Source organism: Rhinolophus ferrumequinum, chromosome 3 (assembly GCF_004115265.2).
Source record: "Rhinolophus ferrumequinum isolate MPI-CBG mRhiFer1 chromosome 3, mRhiFer1_v1.p, whole genome shotgun sequence".
Classification (NCBI taxonomy): Eukaryota; Metazoa; Chordata; class Mammalia; order Chiroptera; family Rhinolophidae; genus Rhinolophus; species Rhinolophus ferrumequinum.
In genome coordinates, this window is record NC_046286.1 from 17794807 (window position 1) to 17818665 (window position 23859).

Genomic DNA, 23859 nt, shown 5'->3' on the forward strand with positions numbered 1-23859 from the left:
AAAGGGGTTAAAAGCAATAGCCTCTTAAGAAATGATGGCCAAGAAGGACATTTATGGATTCTGGAGGTAAAGAAAGCATTCAGGAAAGGAAACCTGTAGTGCAGCATTTAACGGAAACATTTTTCTGTATTTTGGACTACTTGCTACATGTCAGGCAAAGCAACTAAAAGTAAAAGATTTTGCAAAATGTCTTAAAACTTAAAAACTCTTGATTTGGAAACTTAAATCTTCATGTTTTTAGAGTGACTAATACAGGCCTAACTCACTGATTTTGATCATTAATCATGACATTTATAATAGCTTTTGCGGGGAGGGAGGAGGTCCATAAAAGTCTGCTGTTTCTCTCAGAACATCTGTTTAATGGATTATTGAACTTCAAGCAGTATTTTCACTTCCCTTTGTTGCCGAGTGAGAGTTCTTCACTATGCAAGAACTGGCCATACTACCCATTTGTAGCTTTTAAAAGTATGTGATCTAATTTTGAGAGATCAACAGTATCTTCTGGCAGGCAAGAGGCAATTCAAAACATACACAATATTTTCTTTAAAGGTTGAATTTTGGTATACTGTTTATGAATAGTTCTAATTACAGACTCAAAATTAAAATTCAACTACACATGGTTCTAGCAATTCAAATGGTCGTCTTCCTATGTGGCAAGTATCCACACCCATCTGAGTTCTCACATGTATGGACCATACCAACTAGGATACAATTCCTGTCCAGTGAGGGGAGGATAAAGGCCAATGCCAGGAACTTTAAATTCTAAAAATACACACTTTGGAATGGAGGATATATAGTGTAAAAATGTCCATATGATAAGGGCGGCCAGATGGCTCAGTTGGTTAGAACACAAGCTCTGAACAACAGGGTTGCCAGTTCAATTCCCATTTGGGCCAGTGAGCTGCGCCCTCCACAACTAGATTGAAGACAACGTGCTGCTGCTGAGCTTCTGGAGGGGTGGCCAGATGACTCAGTTGGTTAGAGTGCATCTCTCAACAATAAGGTTGCCGGTTCAATTCCCACATGGGATGGTGGGCTGAGCCTCCTGCAACTAAAGATTGAAAACAGCGACGACTTGTAGCTGAGGTCCACCCTCCACAACTAGAATGAAGGACAGTGACTTGGAGCTGATGGGCCCTGGAGAAACACACTGTTCCCCAATATTCCTCAATTTAAAAAAAAAAAAATGTAGCATATGGTAAAAATAGCATTTCAAATAAAATGCAGAAAAATATTAAATGGCCTTGAGAAAATTGCTAACCACACTAGAAACGGGGGCAGAGGGACAGCAGTTTTATATTCCTGCTTTATGCCAAAATAGATTCCAAACAAATATAAAAATAGAAACAAAATATCAGTAACAAATAGCAGTAGGAAGGTGGTCAGTCTCAAAAATACCTAAATGGTCAAAAATATTTGAAAGATGTGCAACCTTACAAAAACACTTTAACGCAAATCAAAACAATGAAATGTTTTCACCTATCAGATTGAAAAAGACTAGAAGGGAAAGTTGCTGAACATACAGGAAAATGGGTCCTCAACAATGCTGCTGAAGGAAGGTAAATGGGTGTAGTGTGTGTGTGTGTGTGTGAATTTGGGGGAAGGGAGCCCGCACAGATAGATACGTTGCAGAACCTCGGTGAACTGTCAGTCATTTAAAACTCGGACTTTATATGAGCCTTTCCATTTTCCTCAACTCTCACTTGGGCATATGTTAAACAGGTTTTGTTTAAATATGACACACCTGCACTGGAACCTAAAATTAAGGGATTTACTTCCTCTTATTTGGTTGGATGGAATCCTAGCATTGTCTATTTACCAAAAATAAATGCAGGTGCACCTGTCAAAATTAGTATTGAATCATTCAGGTTAGCTTAGTTTCCAAACATAAGTCTTCTAAATCCTCTCATGTTTCATTCATTGTCAAGAAATATTCAGCTTTAAGGAAGAGAGAAGAAAGAAAGAAAACAAAAGCAGGGAGAAAATCAAATTTCCCATTTGGACTTTATCATGTCTGAAGTGACTGAGCCCTTTTTGTGTTATAACTTGGCTTTTCTTGTTAAGAGTTGCTGCCATTGAAAGCAGTTCTTCGATATTAAACCACCATAGAATCACTTTCTGTTGGCCTACATATTTGCTCTCCTCATTAAAGTGACCTCTGCTGTGATCAAGGCTGTAAAATTGCTATAACAGCCATATCTAAAGATTGGTTATAGTTGTTAAAGTTGGACAAAGAAGAAGATGTTTTCCAAATTCAATAAAATTATAGACTCCTTTTTAAAATGAAATTGTTCAGTTTTTAATTAATAGAAACTAATGTGCCTTAGCCTATTTCACCCCATTTTATACCCCCAAGGAGGTCTTTTAAGTTAATGTAGGTTTTCAAATGGGACAATAGGGTTATCTAATAATACTGATAAAAATGTCTGTCATTTATTGATGTGTGCTATATGCCAGTCACTAGTCTAAACCCATTACATGTATACATGCCTTTATGCCAATGTTTAATCATAATAACAATACTAGAAGGATTAAACCCCATACCAGTCACTAGTATCCCCACCCTGCAGGTGAAGAATCAGGCATAGGGAGGCTAAGTAACTGTTAAGATCTAGTAAAATAAGACCGGGTCTTATATTAATTTTTGCTCCAAAAGACACATTCATCAGAGCTGATTGTCCAGGTAGGTCTTATTTGCAGGGAAACACGGTAGGTTTCAAGGGTAAGACTCTGTAATACATCATCTGTACATCACATTGTGTTATGTTCATTTTTTAATTGATTTTCCTCAAATAATATTTAGAAAAGACTTAGATTTATATAGTATCCTTAGGGCCATGTACAGGTGTATTTTGCCCTCAGTAACATCTTTAAAAAAAAAAAAAGTTATCAATATACCAGGATCAAAAAACGCTCTTATTTTTACATCCAGTAGTTGTCATCTAACATAATTTCTCCAGTTGCTTTCAACTACCATTTACCCATTGTATTACTTTAACCAGCATCTTCAAGTAAAGAATGCCCTAACCTACCCCTTCATTTGATCTTGACTTTATGAGACCTAACAGTGGTAAACAGTATCCTCCCACGTGACCACATTGAAATTGAAGCACTCTCCACAGGCCGTTGAGACATTTGTACTGTTTATTATTTCTGAAAACTCAGGTATTGTGTTGTGTGCTGAGATGTCCATGTGAATGTTTCTGTGGGGCTTGGATTGCAGCCATTTGAGGGAGGAGTAAGCTCTGAATAACTTCATTTAAAAAAATAGGGTAAAAGAATTAAAAGTCTCAAAAATACTCTGTACTTCATAAGCATATTCTAGAGATTACCCCTTTGTATCCTTGGAAGTTTAGAGCAGCAAAATCATTTTCTTCAGACTAAATAAAAATATATAAGGGGTCAATGTCTATATTATTTTACTGTACCCCATTTGCCTGAGTCCCAGTCCTTTTTATTCTTTTCCATGAGATCCTGATGAATAGGTTTTGTGTCCAAAAAATGTCCATCTTCAAATCAAGATTACTATTCATTATCTTTACACCACAAGACTAAATGTGATAGAAAAGAACAGATGGCGTGAAAATACTTGGCCTGTATATGTGGTAAATTTCACCTGATATCATAAACTCCGCCCTTTCTACAGGAGAACACTTTTTTTTTTTCTTTTCAATTCCTCCTCTTTCCACTAAGGACTAATTAGGGAAGTAGGCTTAAAGAACAACCATTTACGGAGAAGGAGCCACTGCACTACTACACAGTGAAAGACCTCAGTTTCAGGCTGAACTTTCAACAGCAGGTAAGCATTTATTCATTAAAATAATAAATTTCAAATCATTGGTTATAACATCAAGAAATGGGAGAAGTAGAGAGATGAAATTCAGCATTACACAGGAAGATTAATAGGTTTAGAGGAAAAGATGTTTCCTTTTTGGTTTTGGTGTTTGGTGCTTTTGGTTTTTTAACTTAAATTTTGATATGGGGAAAATAAGCATGATGAAATATATAATGTTTTGCATTATGATATGGGCACAACTGGAGAAACAAATAAGAGATGACTCTAAGCAGAAAATCTATCATCTGAAAAATAATTGCTAGCTTTGGATTGCAAGTGCTTTAAGAAATAAAAAGTAACTTTCTCCATTAACAAACATCCACCATTGTATTGCAAATGGTGTATTACACCACAAAAATAGTGATCTTCTGTTTTATTTATTTATGAGAATTGAAAGTCTCCCAGGAGAGGATCATGCTTTCATTGTCTAGTTAATATTAAGCAATAAAATACTTTAGGTGCTTATTGTGTGCTGATGGACATTTGCCCCAAAGAAACTTCAGTTTCTAAAAGTCCTATGAGCATGATAATTTTCTTTGACAGACTTCGGTTAGTGAGTCTGTTGTTGATAATAGTTTGGTAAAGGATCAAAGGATTTACAAACCTTTGCCTTCCAATTCTAGGACACATATTAATTACAGGGAATTTATAAATGAGAGGTAAAGACATGATATTCTGATCTTGTAGTTTTCAGCATTAATAGTTGTCATTATGACTTTCTAATATAATTCAAAAATGAAAAATACTTTCTGCACCTGAGATTTTCTACATCCTGTTTTGTGGCCTTTAAAAATTATCTTGGTATTTAATAAGAGAAAGATCCTTATAAAATTCATCACTGTTTACTAAAAGGATACTCTCCAATGTTGTTCATTAATTATAGTATCCTCTCTGTGTGAACCCCTGGAAGAAATGTCTCTGATTTTAATGTCACAAATATTTGCCACCCTAAGTATTTTGTGAGTTGAAAGAGTTGCTTAGTCTAGATAGGTATATGAAAGCCAGATCAAGTGGGGTTTTGAATATTTACAAGTTAGAGAATTGGACTTCATTTAGAGATGGTACAAGTGAAAAGGCAAGCAAATGTTATGGTCAAGAGCATAAGTATAATTAATTCTATGGGCAAACCGAATCATGTAACTAATCATGTTTGTTTCTGGCTGTGTTAGCTGCTAGAAAGCTGAGAGTAAAAAATGAAGCTCTCGCCTCTTGCAAGTACATTCGATTCTCATTGTTCATGGTCCTTATGTTCAATAAAGTCACAGAGAACACTGTCTTAGTGAATTCTGAACCATTACCCCTAAGGAAAATACAGGGTTAGTTTCCTGCAAGCCTCTGGTCACAACATTTTCATCAGCCCATGAACACATACCCTTGTTTTATGCGTATGTATTTCTGTTTAAAGCCACATTATTTAATATATATTGTTGATTGATTATCACTGGATTCACAGTCAAGAGCATTATAACTCATGCCTGAAGCAAGCTTATCTAACAAGTGTATTTTTTTCCATAAGGCACGTTACAGCCTTTTTGCACTAACCAGCACTGAAACACAATGCTTTGGGGCCATTTTAAACAGTGAAATCACCAACAAAAAGCAAAAAATGCAAAACACTGAAAACAGTGGTGTTAGGAGATTCAAAATTTTCACTGCTCTGTGCATGTCTACAAATGACTGCAAAAGCACTGCCAGTATTGATTTTTGGAGTTACCAATACATTTTAGCAAGTAGGTGAATTCACAAACATGGAATCCATGCATAAAGAGGATCAACTCTATGTTTAGGATTGTACTCCATACGCTTTGCGTGTGGACCTCACTTGGACTCCTTATTACTTTTGTACCTCTATTTTTCCCCTTGCCTGAATTTTAATTTAAACTTAATATTTCATGATACAGTTTATCTATGTTTCGAAGTGGTTTTAGATCCTGTTGGGAACCAACTAGGCAATAAATAAGTAAATCATCACCCAGTACTTAGAATTCCTACCCTTTGCACTAGCTACTTTGCCATTATTAGAACATAAAAAGATCTCTAGGCATCAAACCTAGTAAGAGATACCTGATCAGCTTCCCTTTGAAATAATTTCATTTTCTCTCAACAGATATGGACCAGAATAAATTAATGTGTTTAACGTGAGTGTAAGGATGAAATTCAGGGAATCAATAATTCAGTTAGACTTAGCTAGTTGGCAGTTGCACTCACTGCATAGCTTGCTATCTAGCTACCAGTAATTAGTCTTAGTTTGTTTGCAGTTTGACCCATCCTGATATTCATCCATTTTCTCTTCATTTCTCCTCTCACTGATTAACTAAAGAACTCTGATCCCTTTCTCAAGGCTACCCATACCTCGTTAATTAACAACATCCTAACCTGGAAAAGAGCAAATTCTTTATCCTCAGGCACCCGGACACTGGCAACCAATTTACTACTTCTTGCAGTTTTTACTGGTAATGCATTAAAGTCCCAGGCCTCGATGGCCAAGTCTGAGTCCAGAGTCTGGAGATAACATCACCTTCAAACAAACCAGACCCCAGGAAGACGTCAGCCCTCAACCTGCCTGACTGACTCCCCCTTTCCCGTATAAGAAAAAGCTAACCTGAAGGTAGGTGCAGCTGTCCACTCTCAGGTTCTGGACTCGGCCCCAGTGATCTCCCCCACCCCCACCCCCTCCGGTGTTTCTCTCCTTCCTCCCTGAGGCAGCCATCATCTTTGGACACTGCTGTGGGCATTCTCTCTCTGCCCTAACTTTCATAAAAATTTCCTTTGTAGGGTTTGTGAATGCTTTCACCTTTTGTGAATGACCAGGGGTTAATTCCGCAATGAGGATCTCTTACGAAGTTAAAATTTTATTTAGAGATGACATGAGTGAGTGAAAAGTCAAGCAGATACAAGGGTGAAGAGTTGATGGATATACTTCTTTCTTTGCTCAACCTTTAGTCTGGAAACTTGATCTTTTCAAAGTTTCTAACGTCGCCAGACTATGAATACTGGGATCCAGAAGCCAGATTTTCTCTTCTGACTCCTATAAAGAAGGCAAATGTCTCAGGTGTGCCACTCAGTGAACTGGAGCCCACAGAGCTTGATCATAAGAAACATGCCTCTTAGAAGTTCAAACTCACATGAACTGTATGATAATGTTTTACAATGGATTTTAAGTAAATCACAAATGAACACTGAGTATTTTATAGCCACAGAGATGCCGCATAAGGAAATCAAGTAGCTTTCTCCATCTGGAAAATGTCTTGTAAAGGAATAATCCAGCACAATCCCAGAAACACTAGGTTTTTATGTGCAGCTGAGTTCCCTTTGCCATCCTAGTACCTGGCTGTGAAGAGTAGTAGGGAAGCTCTACTACATTGAATATAGAAAAATAGGTTTTTGTCTTTAATTTAGTCAAGACCTGATTGGAATGTTGGAGGGGGTAATTTTCTTGGGAACAAAAAGCAGGGGAGATGGAGCCCCCAAACCTAGAAAATAGAATTGTATCAGAATGAATGGAGTTGCATACATTCTATTTAGGCACTTTTTTGGTTCCTGAATTTTATCTGACTAAATTCTCCATGTGCAATCTAGTATTTCTCTCCAAGTTGTTTCTCATAACCACCCGACACCTGACCCACTTAAGTCTTTCTCTCATCTTTGTCCCGCGTTGTGAGAAAGAACTTTCCCTATCTAACCCTCAGACTCTTACTCTGAACCTCATGTCATCCATTCAACGACTACTTAGGATGCCTCTTACTCTGTGCCAATCCCTGTGATAGGTGCTGGGGATACAGTGGAAAACAAAGCAGACGTGGGCCCTTCCCTTTCGCAGCTCACTGTCTCCTTGAGAGAGACTTAAATCAAAGGGAACGTGAATAAGTGTAAAGTTACAACTGCTACTGTGTCCTGAAGGAAGAGCTTAGAGCTCAACGAATGTGTACAACAGGAAGACTTACCCAGGATAGATACCGACCTCTTTCCCCGGGATTCGGTCATCAGCACTCCATTTCCGTGTCTTCTCTGACTTAACCATCCCAGTGCCTCCCCCTCTTCCGTCTTCCCTTTTCAGACGGAGCAATGGCATTCAGAGTTATATCCCGTGAAAACAGGACTTCAAGGATATTCCTAGGGAGATGCAAATGTTCACAGGCAAAATTTAAATGTGTACCTTCAAGTTTTTCCTTAGGTGTGGAATTGCTAGAGCTCTGGAGAAGATGTTGGTCCTAAACTGTTCTACCAAATTACTGATACTGGAGAAAATGTTGAAGAGTCTCTTTCCTCAATCACTCAAGGTACTATAACTCTGTTTTATTTTTATGTCTTTATTTTATTAATCTGTAAAAATCCTGCCAGACTCAAGTCTCAAAATAATGGCTGTTTCTCAGGTTTTTCTAGTGGTAAGACTATCCGGGAGCCCTTGTTAAACACACAGCCTCTCAGTCCTGTTGGAGACTGAGTCCGCAGATTGTGGATATGGCCCAGATAATTATATTTTTGACAGTTACTCTAGATGACTCCCGGGAAAAGTTTGCTAATGCTAGACTAGATTATTTCTAAGGTAAATTCAAGTTCTGTTTTGTTTTTTTTTTTTTAATGGGTGATATTGCTGGTAAGAACTTAATCTAGGTACACAATAGAACTGAAGTTTAGGGATTGTGATAATTTATTTTCTGTGTATTTCAAAATCTTTATTTTTGAAGCTTTTTCAATGGCTTTATTGGTCCTCAAGCTTCTATCTGTTCAAATCTTCTAAAAGTCTAAGAGCGCTTGCTGGTAACTCACCGTGTTTCCCCGAAAATAAGACCTAGCTGGATCATCATGTGTCTTTTGGAGCAAAAATTAATATAAGACCCAGTCTTATTTTAATACAATATAATATAATATAATATAATATAATATAATATAATATAATATAATATAATATAATATAAATACCGGGTCTTATATTAACTTTTGCTCCAAAAGACCCATTAGAGCTGATGGTCCAGCTAGGTCTTTTTTTCAAGGAAACACGGTCAGTTATTGTGGAAGATGACAATCAAAGGTTACAACTAAATGTAAGGTTAGAAATGTTTTAAGCCCTTGGAAGAAAAATGCAGAATGCAATAAAATTGTCTTTGAGGGCTGAGTTTCTTGAGCAAAGAGCTCAACAACAGTGGTTTTCAAATGTTGCAGGCATGCTAATAACCTAGAAGAGATACAATGAATCATAGTTTCTGAAGATAGAGACCAGGGACCTGTATTTTTAATAAATATCTTAGATAATCCTTATTTACACTAAAATTTGGCCAAAAATGATTAGAGAAAGTCCTAATGCACTGTACTGGGTTGATTAAATCTAGTCATCTTGCCTTATTGATTATGCTTAAACTATATGTGGTAGGGAAAATCAGAGAGCTAATTTGAGGTCATACAGCTAAAAAAGTACCAAATGGGCAATCTAACCCAAATTTTCCCATTCTGAATGCTGGAGCTGAGGTGAATAGATGGAATGAGATGATCGGCTACATTTATTTAACAATGTCTGACTCACTCTTTTGCCGAGAGAATTAAAAAGGTTTTGGTGACTTTTCGCAGGGTCATGAAAGATGTTATAATCATCAAGACAAATGATGGGACCTTAAATTATAGTTAGTATATTTGCATAGTATTTTAGCATACAGGGAATTGCAAGTTTTTTATCCTTCCAACAACTTTGTACGAGATTTATTAACCCATTTTATAAATGAATAAATTGAAGCTCAGAGACGTAATAACAGCAAGTAAAGAAGCAGAGTCCAATCTCAGTTCCTTTGATTTTATATCTATTGCTTTTCCCACAGCAACCTAGCTACCAGATGCCTAGATGGAGATGTTGAATGTTTTTTCTTTTTTTTTTTTTTTTTTTTACTCCTCCTTCAGTGCTTGGCATGGGCTTTGCCCATATTAATTACTCAATAAGCTGATGTTGACTGGTCACTGGAAGCTTTATACAATAATCACTTATTCCCTATCTGTTCAAATCTTATTTTAAAGGCTTCTGAATTCAGATTAGTTGACTTGATCTGAATAGCATATATAATTTTAAAAAAATCTTGCATGCTATCTCATTTGAGCTTCATCAAAACTAATAATAATAGCTCTATAATATTAATCCCTGTGTTATAGTAATACCTCTGAATAAGCCGATATTTATACTACAATTTTACAGATGATGTTACTAAGTCAATTCCCCATCACTAAGTGCTAGAGTTCAGATTTAAATCCAGTTTATCAGATTCCAAACTGAGCATTGTTTTGAAATGTTTGCCTCTCATAACTCCATTTGAAGTAAGGATTAAAGAAATGAAACAGGCAGGCACAAATCGATGTCTTTCTTATATAATCTTCTCTTTAATAGCTGCTTAGCTTGGTACTCCCAGTTTCTCATTTTCCATACACTGAGTCTCTTTTTCCCTGGATATCTTTATCCTACTTCAGTTATTGAATTGTTATGTGATGCCTGGCTTTGGATCTCTGACCATACTTTGAAAATATCCTTCCATTTACACTGTGTCCTTTAAAGAATTAAAAAAAAAAAAAAGATAAAGAAAAGATAGTTTTATTGTTCATTTCTCTTCCATTCTTTGGAGTCATGGCTATGCATTTTATAATTTCATCTTAGTGTTAAAGTGATTAAACATCTCTCCAAATGTCCTTCACAAGCTCTAACTGCTCACGCCTCCAGCATCTTTGCTTTCCCCTAGCCACTCCCCACCTGCTCTCAATACTCACCCCTTGAATAAACAGCTATTGGGAGGATTTGTTTGTTTTCAACCAATGCCAAATCTTTCAGCTGATTCCAAATCTTGGACAAACAAGTTAGGTGTTTTGTTCTTTCAGAATCTAAATATTGAACAGAGTTTTTTCCTTTTAACTGTCCAAACATACCAATCATATTTAAGCTCCACTCTTGAATAAGGGTGTATGGTTTCCTCATGTGGAACCATTTTAATAAACTTATTTATTACTCTGTAGTAAATGTATGACCAGCAGGCCCCAGAATTGAATGATTAACAGAACAAGCCACGACCATTCAAATTTACTTTAGTTCTTGATTTTCACTAAGACTGATCCATGTTACACTGGTATCGGCCAGACTAAATTGGGAAGACACATTCTGTGAGACTTGAATGAGTTCCAGATTGCGGAAAACAGAAGAGAGTTGGAAATGTTCTAGGCATTGAAGCCAGTGGATTTTTATTAAGATAGTGATGAAGGAGGTAAAATGTAGGTTCCAATGTCCTTATAATTGAATTTTTTTCATTGAAATTTAACACCTACTTGAAAGTACATGTAACATACTTATGCAGCTCAGTGAATTTTCACAAAGCCAGTATCTGTGTAACCTCCACTCTAAGAAAGAACATTACTTCAGAGGCCACTCTTTCCCCGCCCCAACACTCCTTTCCAATCAATACCTTTCCCTGCTCCCCAAAAATAACCACTATCCTGACTTCTAAAGCCATAAGGTAGCTTTCTGTGGTTTTGTATATAATATCAATTGAATCACACAATAAGTATCTTTTTAATGTAGCTTCTTTTGCTCAACATTGTGTGCTGTTTTGTAATCCAGAGTATGACTAGGCCACTATTTTTTCCACTTTTGATTGACATTTACATTGTTTACAGTTTTTTTCTATTATAAATTGCTGCTATGAACATTGGCCCAGAGCTCAGCGCTCCTCATTCCTTCCACAACTTCCTCTTCTCTAGAAGCACACATACAAAATATGGTTATTTTGTGGGACAGACATCTTTGATTCTTAGTAAAGAAATAAATGTGAAGGGCCACAGGACAGAATTCTAATATTACTTCAGTATTGTTTAGTCAAAAAGTATCTGATCAGCTATGGCAGGTTTCATGGATATAATAATGAATAACACATAGTTACAACCCTCAGGGGAATACTTACAGAGCCTTGCTCCATCAAACCTGAAATGCAGGGGGGTGTTTTTGGTTTATTTAGAGAGGGGGCTATGTCACCATCAAGTGATGTTTAATTGTAATTCAGGATTGAAGGAGTAGTTGCATTTCACACATTATTTTCAGATAGTATAATACACTTCCAAAGCAACTGAACATCAAAATTATCTGTGGAACTTTTAAAAGATGTATGAGCCCTAAATCCATACAGAAGATTCTGATTCATTCAGTATTTATTGCTGACCTATGTGCCAAGCACCCATCTGGTAAGCCTATTGATTTAGTACCTCTCACTATTGTACTATTAAAAATATAAGTTTAGGGAGAGTTTTCTTAGGCTTTCATAGACTTATTTTTACCAGTTTTCATGTGCCAAGAGAGAAGTTTGTATGTGTGTATGCTGTGTATATACTTATAATTTCCCTTCTGGTGGCCATAATTCTACAGTAGATCAAAAAGTAAAGAGGGTAATAGCGCAACTTAAACAGCTGGTAATATGATTGGCTTGTATCTCTGCGTTCTCTGATTCAGGTTTATGGAGCAGTGATGAACATAAATCGTGGAAATCCCTTTCAAAAGGAAGTGGTATTGGATTCATGGCCACACTTCAAAGCTGTTATCACTCGGCAGAAGAAAGAGGTAGTTTTGAAAGGCAATAATAATAATAATAATAATAATAATAATAATAAAATGTTGGCATCAATTGGAAAGATTAGGTAAAAGTGCTATTATAACCATCACAGTCATACTTTAGCTTGACAAGCTACATATTTTACCATTAGCTTCTAATTTCACTGGCCTTGAAGTATCAGACATATGGAAAACCTCTAGTTTCAGTGCATTCAGTAAAGGATCTCTGTAGTGTTTCATAACCTTGTAATATACATAACCATTTACATAACCATGTAAATGTTCTTTAGAAGCATACTAGTGTTTTACTGGGTTGGTGATTCCTTACGACCAATGACTTTGGTCATGTGGGTAAATAAGGAAGAAGACTGAAAAAGACAACCTCTATCCCATTCTGCCTCGGAGACCAAAGAGAGGCTCAGCTCATCAAAGATGCACTCCCTGACCACATTAGGAAAGTTCTGAGAGTTCTATTTGGGTCTTATACATGGGTCCATTGAGTTATACCCTTTTTGTTTCTATAAATAAGTAAAACTCTACAAAAATGTGAAATAAGGGTCTTAAAACCTCCCTACTATGAGAAGAAATAAGCAAAACCTCCAAAATTTCTGTCCTTTCCCTCACTAGAGTATATTAGCTACATTCCCAGTTAGCCATTGTTTATAGGTGGCTAATTTTGCTAATGGAAATTATTCAGACACGCATAGCTAATCGTATCTAATCTATCTAGGAGTTCTCTAGAGGACATGTTTATGTTTTTATGATTGTGTCTTCTGTCCTAGGCTGAGACAGATGACCTGGACCATTACACTAATGCCTATGCTGTATTCTACAAGGATGTCAAGGCTTTCCGAGGGCTGCTGGAAGAATGTGATGTTATCAACTGGGACCAAGTGTTTCAAATACAAGGTGAGGTCAAGTGCAAGATCTAGGCAGTCATTAAATCCTTTTTGTCATATATACCCGCTATATAAATATGACATTTCATATGATATATATGTATGTGTGTGTGTGTATGTGTATGTATATATATATATATATATATATATTCACAAATACATATCCATACATTTTATATATTTACTATTTATGCTTTACATTTTTGTAAGAACACTTATTTTTTACGCCCAAAGAGAGTTGACCTTTGGGGTAGGCGGAGACCATTTAAATGGAGCTGCTTTTAAGTGATATTTTTCTTTCAACTGTTACTGTGATATGGATATGGATATCACTGAATATCACAGCATATTTTTCCTTATTACTCTTAACTCTTTACTATTACAGTCTTTTCAATACTCTGATTTAAGACTAAGAGAATAGGTAAGTTTTTCTTCTTTCTGAAGTAAATAATTCTGGAAAGAGACAATCAAGTGATCTGCATAGGATATCCTGAAATGATTTTATAAGGAAAGAGTATATGTGAGCTCCAAGGAGATAACTGAATGGCCACCAATGCTAGTGGAAGAACTTTAGGCCAAGACAGAAACAGAGTATGAGTTTCTGATAGTTTGGATGGACAGTTTCAGCTTCAGTGTATCACTTACTCTTTCAATTTTCCATAATGACTGGGGTTAATACACGCAATGAAGTTACCGTTTATATGACTGCCCCAATGAAATGAGTCCCTTGATCATTTGACAGGAAGGAAGGGATTCCCACGTTAGAAATATAAAGTCTGGTATTATTTTTCAGCCAGAAACAGCTGAAGCCCTCTCACAAGGAAAAGCTTCTGTCCATCTACAAACAATGACTAATGCATATTCATTACCTGAAAATGCAGGATCTTGTATAAAATCCATTTACAAATGCTCAAAAAGACCTTTGGTGGAAGTTCTAAACTATCTCTCATCTTTACACATTTACCCGTTATGCTAATTAGAAGTGAGACATGGTTCTACCACTTGCTTAGCCAATTGAGAAAATTTTTCTCACCAGTATTACTTTAACATGGAAATAGATATAACTCTTCCTTGATATGAAAAATGGCAGTAATTGGATGGATATTTGTGGGGAGCCATAATTTCTTGTTATTCTGTAGCCTTGCAGACTGGCTCAGTTTATGGTTAACTTGTTTTAGTTCTTAAGGCATTGTCTCTGCCTACACCTGGAGGGTGCTTACAAGCTGCTAAGGAATGAGGTGGGAGTGGCCGGTTCCCGGACACAGAGGACTGATGATTATCAGGGTAATTGATGGGCTTTGTCATTGAGAAAATGACTTTGGGGAAGTTTCAGTGATTTTGTAGTTTCTATGTAGAAGTTAAAAATTTACTCTCAATGAGGTAATGCACACTCGTGAATGTTAAGCTGCACGTACACGGATGGTATGAATTGGTGAAGAAAAGTAAACGCGGTGCTTCAGCATCACTGGAGTCCGATCGATCGCATCATTACATGTGTGAGTGTCTTTTTCATTCCCACTCCCCCATTCAGGTACTGTTCGATTTGTGGCGGCTGGCCCGTCACAGATATTGGTGCTATAGGCCTACTACCCTCAAATCACCTGAATCCATCATTATAGAGAGAATATCCCCAGAATTGCCAATAGTTCTTTTTTTCAGAAGGCTGAGCTGATAGCAATGAGTCAATTATAGTCATTTCAATTAACTCAATTGTCCTTCCTGAAGGCTTAGTGATGACAGATAATAATTAGTAGCACCTAAGATAGCTGGACTGGTAAAGGACCCTCGTTTAGCACGTAAGTCAGGGCAGATATTACCTGTGGCTTCTCATGTGGTCTCTTGACTATCGGCTTTTGTAGTAATCGTTGTAATCTCCCTGGACTATTGAATAGCTTCTAAGAGGTGATCAGTATCTTTACTATTCTTAATCAGAGCACCTAAAAAGGTGCTGTTTCCATGACATCCCCAAATCATGCACAATTCCACGAACAAAGCCTATCTACTGCCATGTAAATGTTCAGTCTTTTATAGTTAGTCACAGTGCAGGCTCTAGTGGCAGCTACTAGTTGGGCTGGCTGCCTGGACAGATGGAGCATGAGAGAACGGAGCTACTTCATTCAGCACAGGGTATGCAGAGCAACAGCGCACCCTGCACAGCAGTGCCTTTGTCATTTTTAATCTAAGAGCCCTCCATAAACAATATTAAGTTAGGGTTAACCCACTAACCTACTCAGAGGAGCCAAACTCTTTGTGTTTGCCATGCAAGGGCAGGAAAGGAAAAAGTATGCAGCTACCCAAACAGGCCAGGCTCCTGGTGAGTGAGAAAGAAATTGTCTGCATGATCACCGACGTGAGTTTCAGAAGCCCACCCTCTGGTAACCGTGGTTCAATAAATGTCCTGAGTCTGGCTTATCCCACTGGCAACTTCTCCCTTTCTAAGGAGGTAGGGTGGACAAAGACAGAACAATAGGTGGAATTTCTTTTCTTCAGTGAGAAAGGAGAAAGTCATTTGTTAAAAGTAGTAACCCATACAATGGACAGGAGAATGTAGTCAACAGCACTGTGGAGAGAGAATCAGCAAAATCCCGACCATGGAAACGCTACTCAGCAAACAACTGGATTCCTTAACAAATAAATTGAAAGAATTTTTTTTAAAGGGGACGTGGGAATTAAAAGAAAACCTGCAGATTAAAAGATTTACAAGACAAAAAATGGGTAAAATCAAACTAGGGTGTTTAAGGATGCACACGTGGATAGTAAAATCATAAAGAAAACAAGGAAGTAACTATGATAAAAAATGATGATAGTGGTTATTTTTAAAGGAGAGAGCGGGGATTGTGATTGGGAGAGTAGTAAATAGAAAGTGGCTAATCAATTTCTATTTTGTGGCTTTACTAGTATGTAGTTAAAATATATAATAATTAAGCTATGCATTTTTTGCAGTGTTCTGTATCTGTTGCATCTTATAATTTAAAAAAAGGTTTTTTTTAAAGAAATGTGATTCTGACTTTTACAATTGTGCAGTCTGACTTAGGAGAAAGAAATGCTGTTTGAACTATCATCCGTACCTTTGGTTAGCATGACCTATTTTTCTCTCATAGTCTTTTGCATTACTCAGATAGAATTCAGTGTTATAATATAGGATGCTAGCCACAGCACCTATAATTTTAATAGCATTAATTTGAAAACCTGCCTTATCTTCTCTTAGACTTAATTCCTTGAAAGAGGAGCCAAAGCTCAGATATCAGATCTTTGAACATGACTTCCCACTCATATATTCAAGAGAAAATGACTTCCAAGAGAAGGAAACAAGCCATTAGATGTAGAAGGAAGTGGGGAAGTTAATTTCCAGAGGATTCAATCAATCACGACCCAGAGTGGAAAAGACAGAGCAGATAGGGATTTGGAGAAGCCTAACATCAGCTCCAAGTAAACAGAAGGTAACCTGCCATGCTGTGAGCTGTATCAGAACAGACCATACCATTCTTGTGTCACACTGCAAAGCACCGTCCAGCACAGTGCTTTCATACAACATGTACTGAATAAAGCTGTATAGATAATATAGTATACCTTTGATGAATGAGTAGGATCTATCTGGGTGAGTTAAATTCACTAAGTTTATACCTTAATCTTTCTGTAATGGGCATTTAGGCAAGAGGCTGAAAGAGTCTTTAAAGACAGAATGCCATGCCAAATAAATCTAAGCTTTTACACTTCTAGCTGTAAGGTAGATCGTAGACTTTTAGAGCTATAAAATATCCCTTACCTTAAGGAGCTTAAGACCAGTCAGAGGAGTTAGAAAAATCAAAAGTCCCACAAGAAATTCCAAATTCCTAAGGGATAGTCCCATCAGAAATTTCCTTGGAAGATCATGACCATGACAGATAACATGATGAGACTTTGAAGATCCCACAGAAAGTTTGAAAATCCCACACAAAGTTTGAAAATCAGATAGGGAATAGCTGTAATAATTCACATATAAATACACAGTAGTTTGGATAACACAATTTAGCAGACTGGTGGTATTAATGATACTTAGTATAAAAATAGTGCAAGAAATTTCCTTTTCACACTTTCAAATAAAATGCCCACATCTTTCATTATGTCTTTCTGTATACAGGGTTGCAGAGTGAGTTATATGATGTTTCCAAAGCTGTTGCCGACTCAAAGCAGTTGGATGTAAAGCTAACTTCCTTCCAGGCTGTGCGGTTTTCTCCTACTTCAAGTCTGCCAGACACCAGTATTGTGTACGTAAATCAAGTTTATGCATTTGGGATAGGACTTACTGCTATAAAAGTACAAAGAGCCGTACCTCGAGTACTTGGTGTCATTAAGGGATATTTAGCCACCTTGAATTTGGGCCATTGAGTCTAAATTTGAGTGTATGTGAGTGTGTGTGTGTGTGTGTGTGTGTGTGTGTGTGTTTGTTTCCTTTCTGCTGTACTTGACTGCTCATAATTCCCTGAAAAATCAAATCAGTCATTCTCTATAGTAATAAATGAACTTAGGAGTCCTATATTTTCACAGTATACACAGAAAAATCATTCCTTGGCATCCTCCTGCCCCAAATAATTCTAAACAACCTCTGTTGTCTGAGCCCAAGGTGGTTGTCATTGATTTTTGTTGTTGTTTTAGAGATGAGGGTGTGTGACTGCCAGGCACTAAATGTTTTAAATACATTACTTTTTGAATCCTTTCCACATCCCTGTAAAGTAGTGCTATTATCATTCCTTTTTCATTATTATTTAATCTTCAAAATTTTCTGCCATGAGACAGGAGTGCATGACAGAAAGGGCTCAATATCTTCACATAAAACACTTGAATCCATTTTCATTCACAAGTTTTTCTAAAAACATCTACAATTTCTCAATCCTACCCACTTCCAACTCATTCCCTTTTTGAACAGAGTTGAAGTAACACAGAGGAGTAAATTGCAGAGCCAGGAAATAAATCCCAAGACACCTGATTCCAGAATCCAATACTTCAAAACATTTGTTGGTTCATGAATGCATTCTTCTTTTCTTCTCACTTTGGAGCCCCTGCTCTGTCATTTACTAGTTACCTTCCCTTCTGCTTAATCTTTCTGCATCTCAGTCAATTTCTTCTTGAAAATTAACCTATATCGTTCCTATATCTTTTTTTGTAAATAAATGAAACATGATACTTGAAAAGTACCCACCTTGGTGAATGTTAGTTTTCTTCACTTCTGTAGAATATGTTAAAGGAATTATTGAGCAAAACAAGACTAAACCTAAAAAAGAATGGACACTGTAAGTGACCTAAAGCAACTAAACTTTATTATTTTTTACTTATGAAAATTTTCAAACACAAACGTTGAGAGACTACTGCAATGAACCTCCTCCCATCGATACATGGGTTATCTTGTTTCATCTATATCCCATGTACTCATTCTACCTCCTGGGTTATTCTGAAGGAGATATACCAGACATTACCCCATTATTCTTAAATATTTTAATATATATCTCCATAAGATAAGGATCCTTAAAACAAATACTAATATCATGTCTGTGATAGAGATCCCTGAGACACCACCTCAGTGAGTGGCTAGGAGGACTCACAGGGCTCAACATATATAGTCAGGACTGTAATGTGATTTATTACAATGAAAGGATACAAATCAAAATCAGCAAAGGGAAAGGTGCATTGACAAAGTCCAGAGGAAACCAGGCACAGACTTCTCAGAGTCCTCTCCCAGTGGAGTCACACAGGACACTCTTAATTTCGCCAGCAATGAGTTGTGACAACACATGAGGATTTTTATTGGAGGCACCCCCTGCCTGGCATATACCACTATCCTAGACCCCCAGGAGGAAAGTAGGTGTTCAGCGAAAACCACATTGATTGTACAAACAGTTAAGCACAGTGAGCCACTCATATCGGTTCTGGGAATGGCAGGGACCCTCCAGAAATTCAAACTGCCAAACACCAGCCAAGGGCCAACCTGGCAAGCAGGCTTCTCTAAAGATTGTGGCCTCAAGCCTGCTGTGTTAACTCTTTTCTGTATGACCCTTTAACATTTTGTTAATAATATTTCCTTAAAGTAAAATAACCAGTTAGTAGTCACATTTCCCAAATTATTATAATATATTTTAGCAGTTTATTTGTTTTGAATAAGCATCTAAATAAGGTTCATACATTGCAGTTGGTTAATATCTCTCTTAAGATTCTTTTGACATATAGGTTCCCCTTTCATCTTTTATATTTCTTGTATTACTTTTTGCTAAAGAAGCCAGGCTATTTGTCCTTCAGACATTTAGAGTTTTCCCACAGTCTTTTTCCTGTCATATTCCTGAGATATTAATTAAAATTTTCCTCTATTCCCAGTCAAGCCTTTTAAAATCAGTTTTTGACTTACGTTGCTACCTTCTTCACTGAAGTTAGACAAAGTCATTACCCAAAAGTGTACACTTTATTTTGGATACCCTGCCCTTCAGATACAAGGTCAGTCTCTAGTACAACTACTCCTGAAATGCTTGCTTAGCAATGTTTTTATTTGCACTGACATTTCTGCCTGAGGTTTCTTTGCCTTTGTTTTAAAGTTCATTAAATTAAAAATTCTATTATGTCAGTTATTGCTTGTATTTGATTATTCTTTACCCGTTAGTGGTTAGCTGATTGTCCCAGTGCCAGAGCCCACAGTATTCCTGGAATGTGAGCTAACCCTACAGAACCACTAATGAAAAGAAAACACAAACGCGTGCTTTAAAAAGAAGATCATAGCTAGAATGACATTAACAGTCACTGAGGATGGTCTCACCACCCTGATAATTTCAAGAACAAAAGCAAATTCTGAAGCTCAACCAGCCCCATAGGCTGGTTATCCATCTCGGTTCTTAGAAATTGCACCAATCCCTGTGCTTTTCTTTACTTAAACCTTTTAGGGGAAGGTCTGGAAGAAGTAGCATTCTTTTGAGCATCTACATATGCCTGGAATGTTAAGTAATTTGTATTTTCTCGCCATGGATACATAAAGAGAGAAGCTCTATACTAAAACATTTTTTTCAGCCAAGGAAAAAGTGGGGAGCCCCATTTGTCCGGGCTTCAGAGAGGGTTTCAGCCGACTCAGGACTTAGAGAATTCTAAGAACTGTCTTAGTTGCCTTAGTCTATACTGAGGACAATAACAAATGGGCATAAAATTAGAAGGAAAGACTTAAATGTGCAATAATGAGTATTCCATCCTATCAGAAATGAAGCCCTGAAAGACGTTTGTAAGTGGGGAAAGTCTAATTCATGGAAAATTGTTAGGCACTGTCTCTGGGATAGTGTCACGTGGGAGCCCCTGCTCACTCCCTCCGCCATTTGTCATGCGGGGCGGCCTGCAGGGTCTCAGCTCCCGCTCCCCACATAAGAACTCAGGATGTGGCTAGGCCAAAAAGGAACACCCACGGAGCCATAGGTAGGGGAGTCGTACCACTATAGGTCTCGCTGGAGGCTGGAGCCACATGATGTGAGACCTGTGTCCGCTTCTCTGCCTGCCAACCAACCGACTAACCAACCAACACAGCCACAGCAGTTATATCAGGGGCTAATTGGCTAACTGGTTACAGCTGACGGTCAATTAGCCACAGCTGATGGCCATCTGCTACCTGGTGGCTGACAGCCTGGAAACTGCACCTTTCCACGTGAGTCTGAGAGCCTGGAAACTGCTTTCTGGGGCTCTGTCCCCATAGATAGGGTCTCAGTCTGAATCACTATAAAAAGAGTAGTTGTTTGTAGTCACACGATCCTGAGTTCACAGTTCACGTTTCTGCTCATGCCGTTTTCTTCTAGAAAGAGTTCTCCCCCACGACTAACCTACCTGAGTGTTGCCGAGGCTGATCTGCTCAACCGGACGTGGTCACGAGGTGGCAACGAGCAGTGTCTCCGGTACATCGCCAGCCTCATCTCCTGCTTCCCCAGTGTGTGTGTCCGTGACGACAAGGGAAACCCCATCTCTTGGTCCATCACAGACCAGTTTGCCACCATGTGCCACAGCTACACCCTGCCAGAGCATCGCAGAAAAGGTTATAGCCGGCTGGTGGCCCTCACCCTGGCCAGGAAGTTGCAAAGCCGGGGGTTCCCCTCTCAGGGCAATGTCCTTGATGACAACGTGGCATCGATAGGCCTCCTGAAGAGTATCCATGCTGAGTTCTTGCCTTGTCGTTTTCATAGGCTTATTCTCACCCCTGCAGCTTTCTCTGGTCGAGTTTACCTCTAGCCCAGTGAGACTCTAGGAATTTTCTTCCTTTCCCTGAACATACTCATACACATACTCCTTAGCTGCAAATGAGGAGAACATTAAAATTCAGATGAGGAGAATCTTGGGTTGTTGAAAAGGGCCTGAAGAAGACGTGCAGGATCAGCCTGAGAAGTCCTAACTCTCCCTTTCTTAGGTTTCCGCAGTAAGTCACTGTATGTAGGGCAGGTTGCTACACAGACTGCTGAGTCTCTACCCCGCTGTCCCTCATTCAGTAAGTCTGAGGTAGAGCCGGAGAATTTACATTTCAAACAAATTCCCACTACTCAGTTGCGTTGGATGGAGGAATGAAGATATGGGTGTTTTGAATGCTAGAAATAGATGATGTCAGCATAGGACTGCACCTTACTTGTCACCTATTCTAGCCTCTTTGTTTATAATTTGCTTTCTCATTAGAAACTAAGATGCATATATAGATGTGATATGCAAATGCACAAATAAACATACGTATATAAACACACATGCATAGATATACTTTCATATTTTCTATATGTATGTAAATACATTGAATTTTGTTAAGATAATAAACTTTAATTATCTCATTACATATGAAGAATCTGAGGACCAAGGTAAATAAATGACTTCAAGATTACACAGGTAATCTGAGCTGGAGGCTGAGCCAGGATGTTGTCATTTTGATTTCAATCTTTTTTTTTTTCTTCACTAGATCATGTATCTTTTTTGTAAATGAAATTTAAATGCTTAAATAATTAAATCAATACATTCATTAGTCTTTTATCCTTGTCAGTATATTTTTTTTAATTTGGGTTCCAATTGCTTGTGTACGTATATCTTTCAAGGACAGTAAAGGAAGAGGTAAACATCCACAATCTGTGTTCTCCCATTTGCAATAAAAGCAGGCACAAACACAATGGTTGGATTTGTCTAGTCTGGATAAAGTTGACTTAGCCATATCGAAAGCATTAGTTACTTATCCATTAGAGTTTCACAAAAGATCCACCTACAAAGATAAGAGGAAATCCAAATTTTAGGTGTTTATTCTGAGAAAAGTAAACAAATTAGCTGCAGGAGAACATCGATTTCATAAAAAATAAGATTCCTGGTGAGTGAATATATGCTTACATCATCCTGAGCCACTGGTTACCTGGAAACGTCTCCTTGGCACCAGAGGGAAGAGCACCAAGTAACCAAAGTCCATGAGCTCTTGGGAGGATATGGTCTATTTTCTGCCCCAGGGATGCTCATTATCGTTGGCATTAATTAAGCAGGGGTTACTCCTGCCTGGGATCTGGCAGTAATATATTAGCCTTATTTTCTTTCTAATAGTAAGATGACTCCCATTTGTTTCAAGTTTAATTATGTGCAAATAATTGTGCCAAGTAGTAGAGATCTATAACTTGATCCCTGTGAAGGAGAAGGTATTGTCTTATTGTGGGAATTCTGGCTCAGAAGTCTTATGACTCTCCAACAGTTATGCAGGTTTTAAGTGGCCAAGACATGATCAAAACCTGGGTATGTCAGATGCTGGAAGCCTGTACTGTTAGTCATTATGCTAATTGGCCTCTTAAGCAGCGTGGAACTCTTTGGGGGCAATTATTCCTTTGCTTACTGAATTTTCCACCCCCACCCCACAACGGACTCCATATTTTGAAAGAAATTTTTTTTTTCCTACCAAATTGCACCTGTAGCTTTATTATTATTATTATTTTTACTTTTATCTTCCGGATAACCATGTTGGATATAATTGCTCTATGGTTAGCCCTATTTCTGAAACTTTTAAAGAATGTGTGGAGCAATTTCTGCAATAAGAGACAGGCAAGGAGAACAGAGAGAGACTCAAGGAGTAGGAAGGATCTAGCTCAGCATCACACCTTAGTGCTGATTTAAGGAACTTCTTCAGTATAATATATAGAAGTTGAGGTGTTTCAAGCAGAGTATTAATATGTTTGGAAATCAACAGGGAGGCTATCACAACAGTCTAAGTAAGAGATGAGACAAGTTTAGCTTGAACTTGAATGCTGGCAATGATGATGGTGACAAGTGAACCATTTACCAGAGCTATTTAGGAGGAAAAGTTGTCAGGGTTCAGTGGGTATAGGGTATGATGAGACAGGAATGTCAAAGATGATTCCTAGATTTCCGTGTTATAAAACCTGTGCCTGGTGGTATATTTCACTGAGATAGAAACACTGGAACAGTGCCAGGTCTGGGGCAATTGGGAGCAGAGGAAGTTCAGGTTGGGACGTTGAATTTCGAAACATATGAGTAATGAGATCAAGTTAGATATTTGAGTCTCAGAGAAATTGTCTGTGATAGAGATATAAGGGTAAGGGTCGTGGACA

General features: G+C 37.8%; 1 protein-coding gene across 1 annotated transcript; it reads left to right on the forward strand.

Annotated features, from left to right (window-relative positions):
• Positions 1–6346: 6346 nt before the first annotated feature.
• On the forward strand, positions 6347–21545 carry GLYATL3 (glycine-N-acyltransferase like 3). Its single transcript, XM_033103460.1, has 6 exons — positions 6347–6443; positions 7999–8115; positions 12300–12407; positions 13181–13307; positions 17418–17544; positions 21091–21545. Exons 2-6 carry the CDS (start codon positions 8038–8040, stop codon positions 21515–21517), a joined length of 867 nt encoding a protein of 288 aa, XP_032959351.1. The 5' UTR covers positions 6347–6443; positions 7999–8037; the 3' UTR covers positions 21518–21545.
• The last annotated feature ends 2314 nt before the right edge of the window (positions 21546–23859 follow it).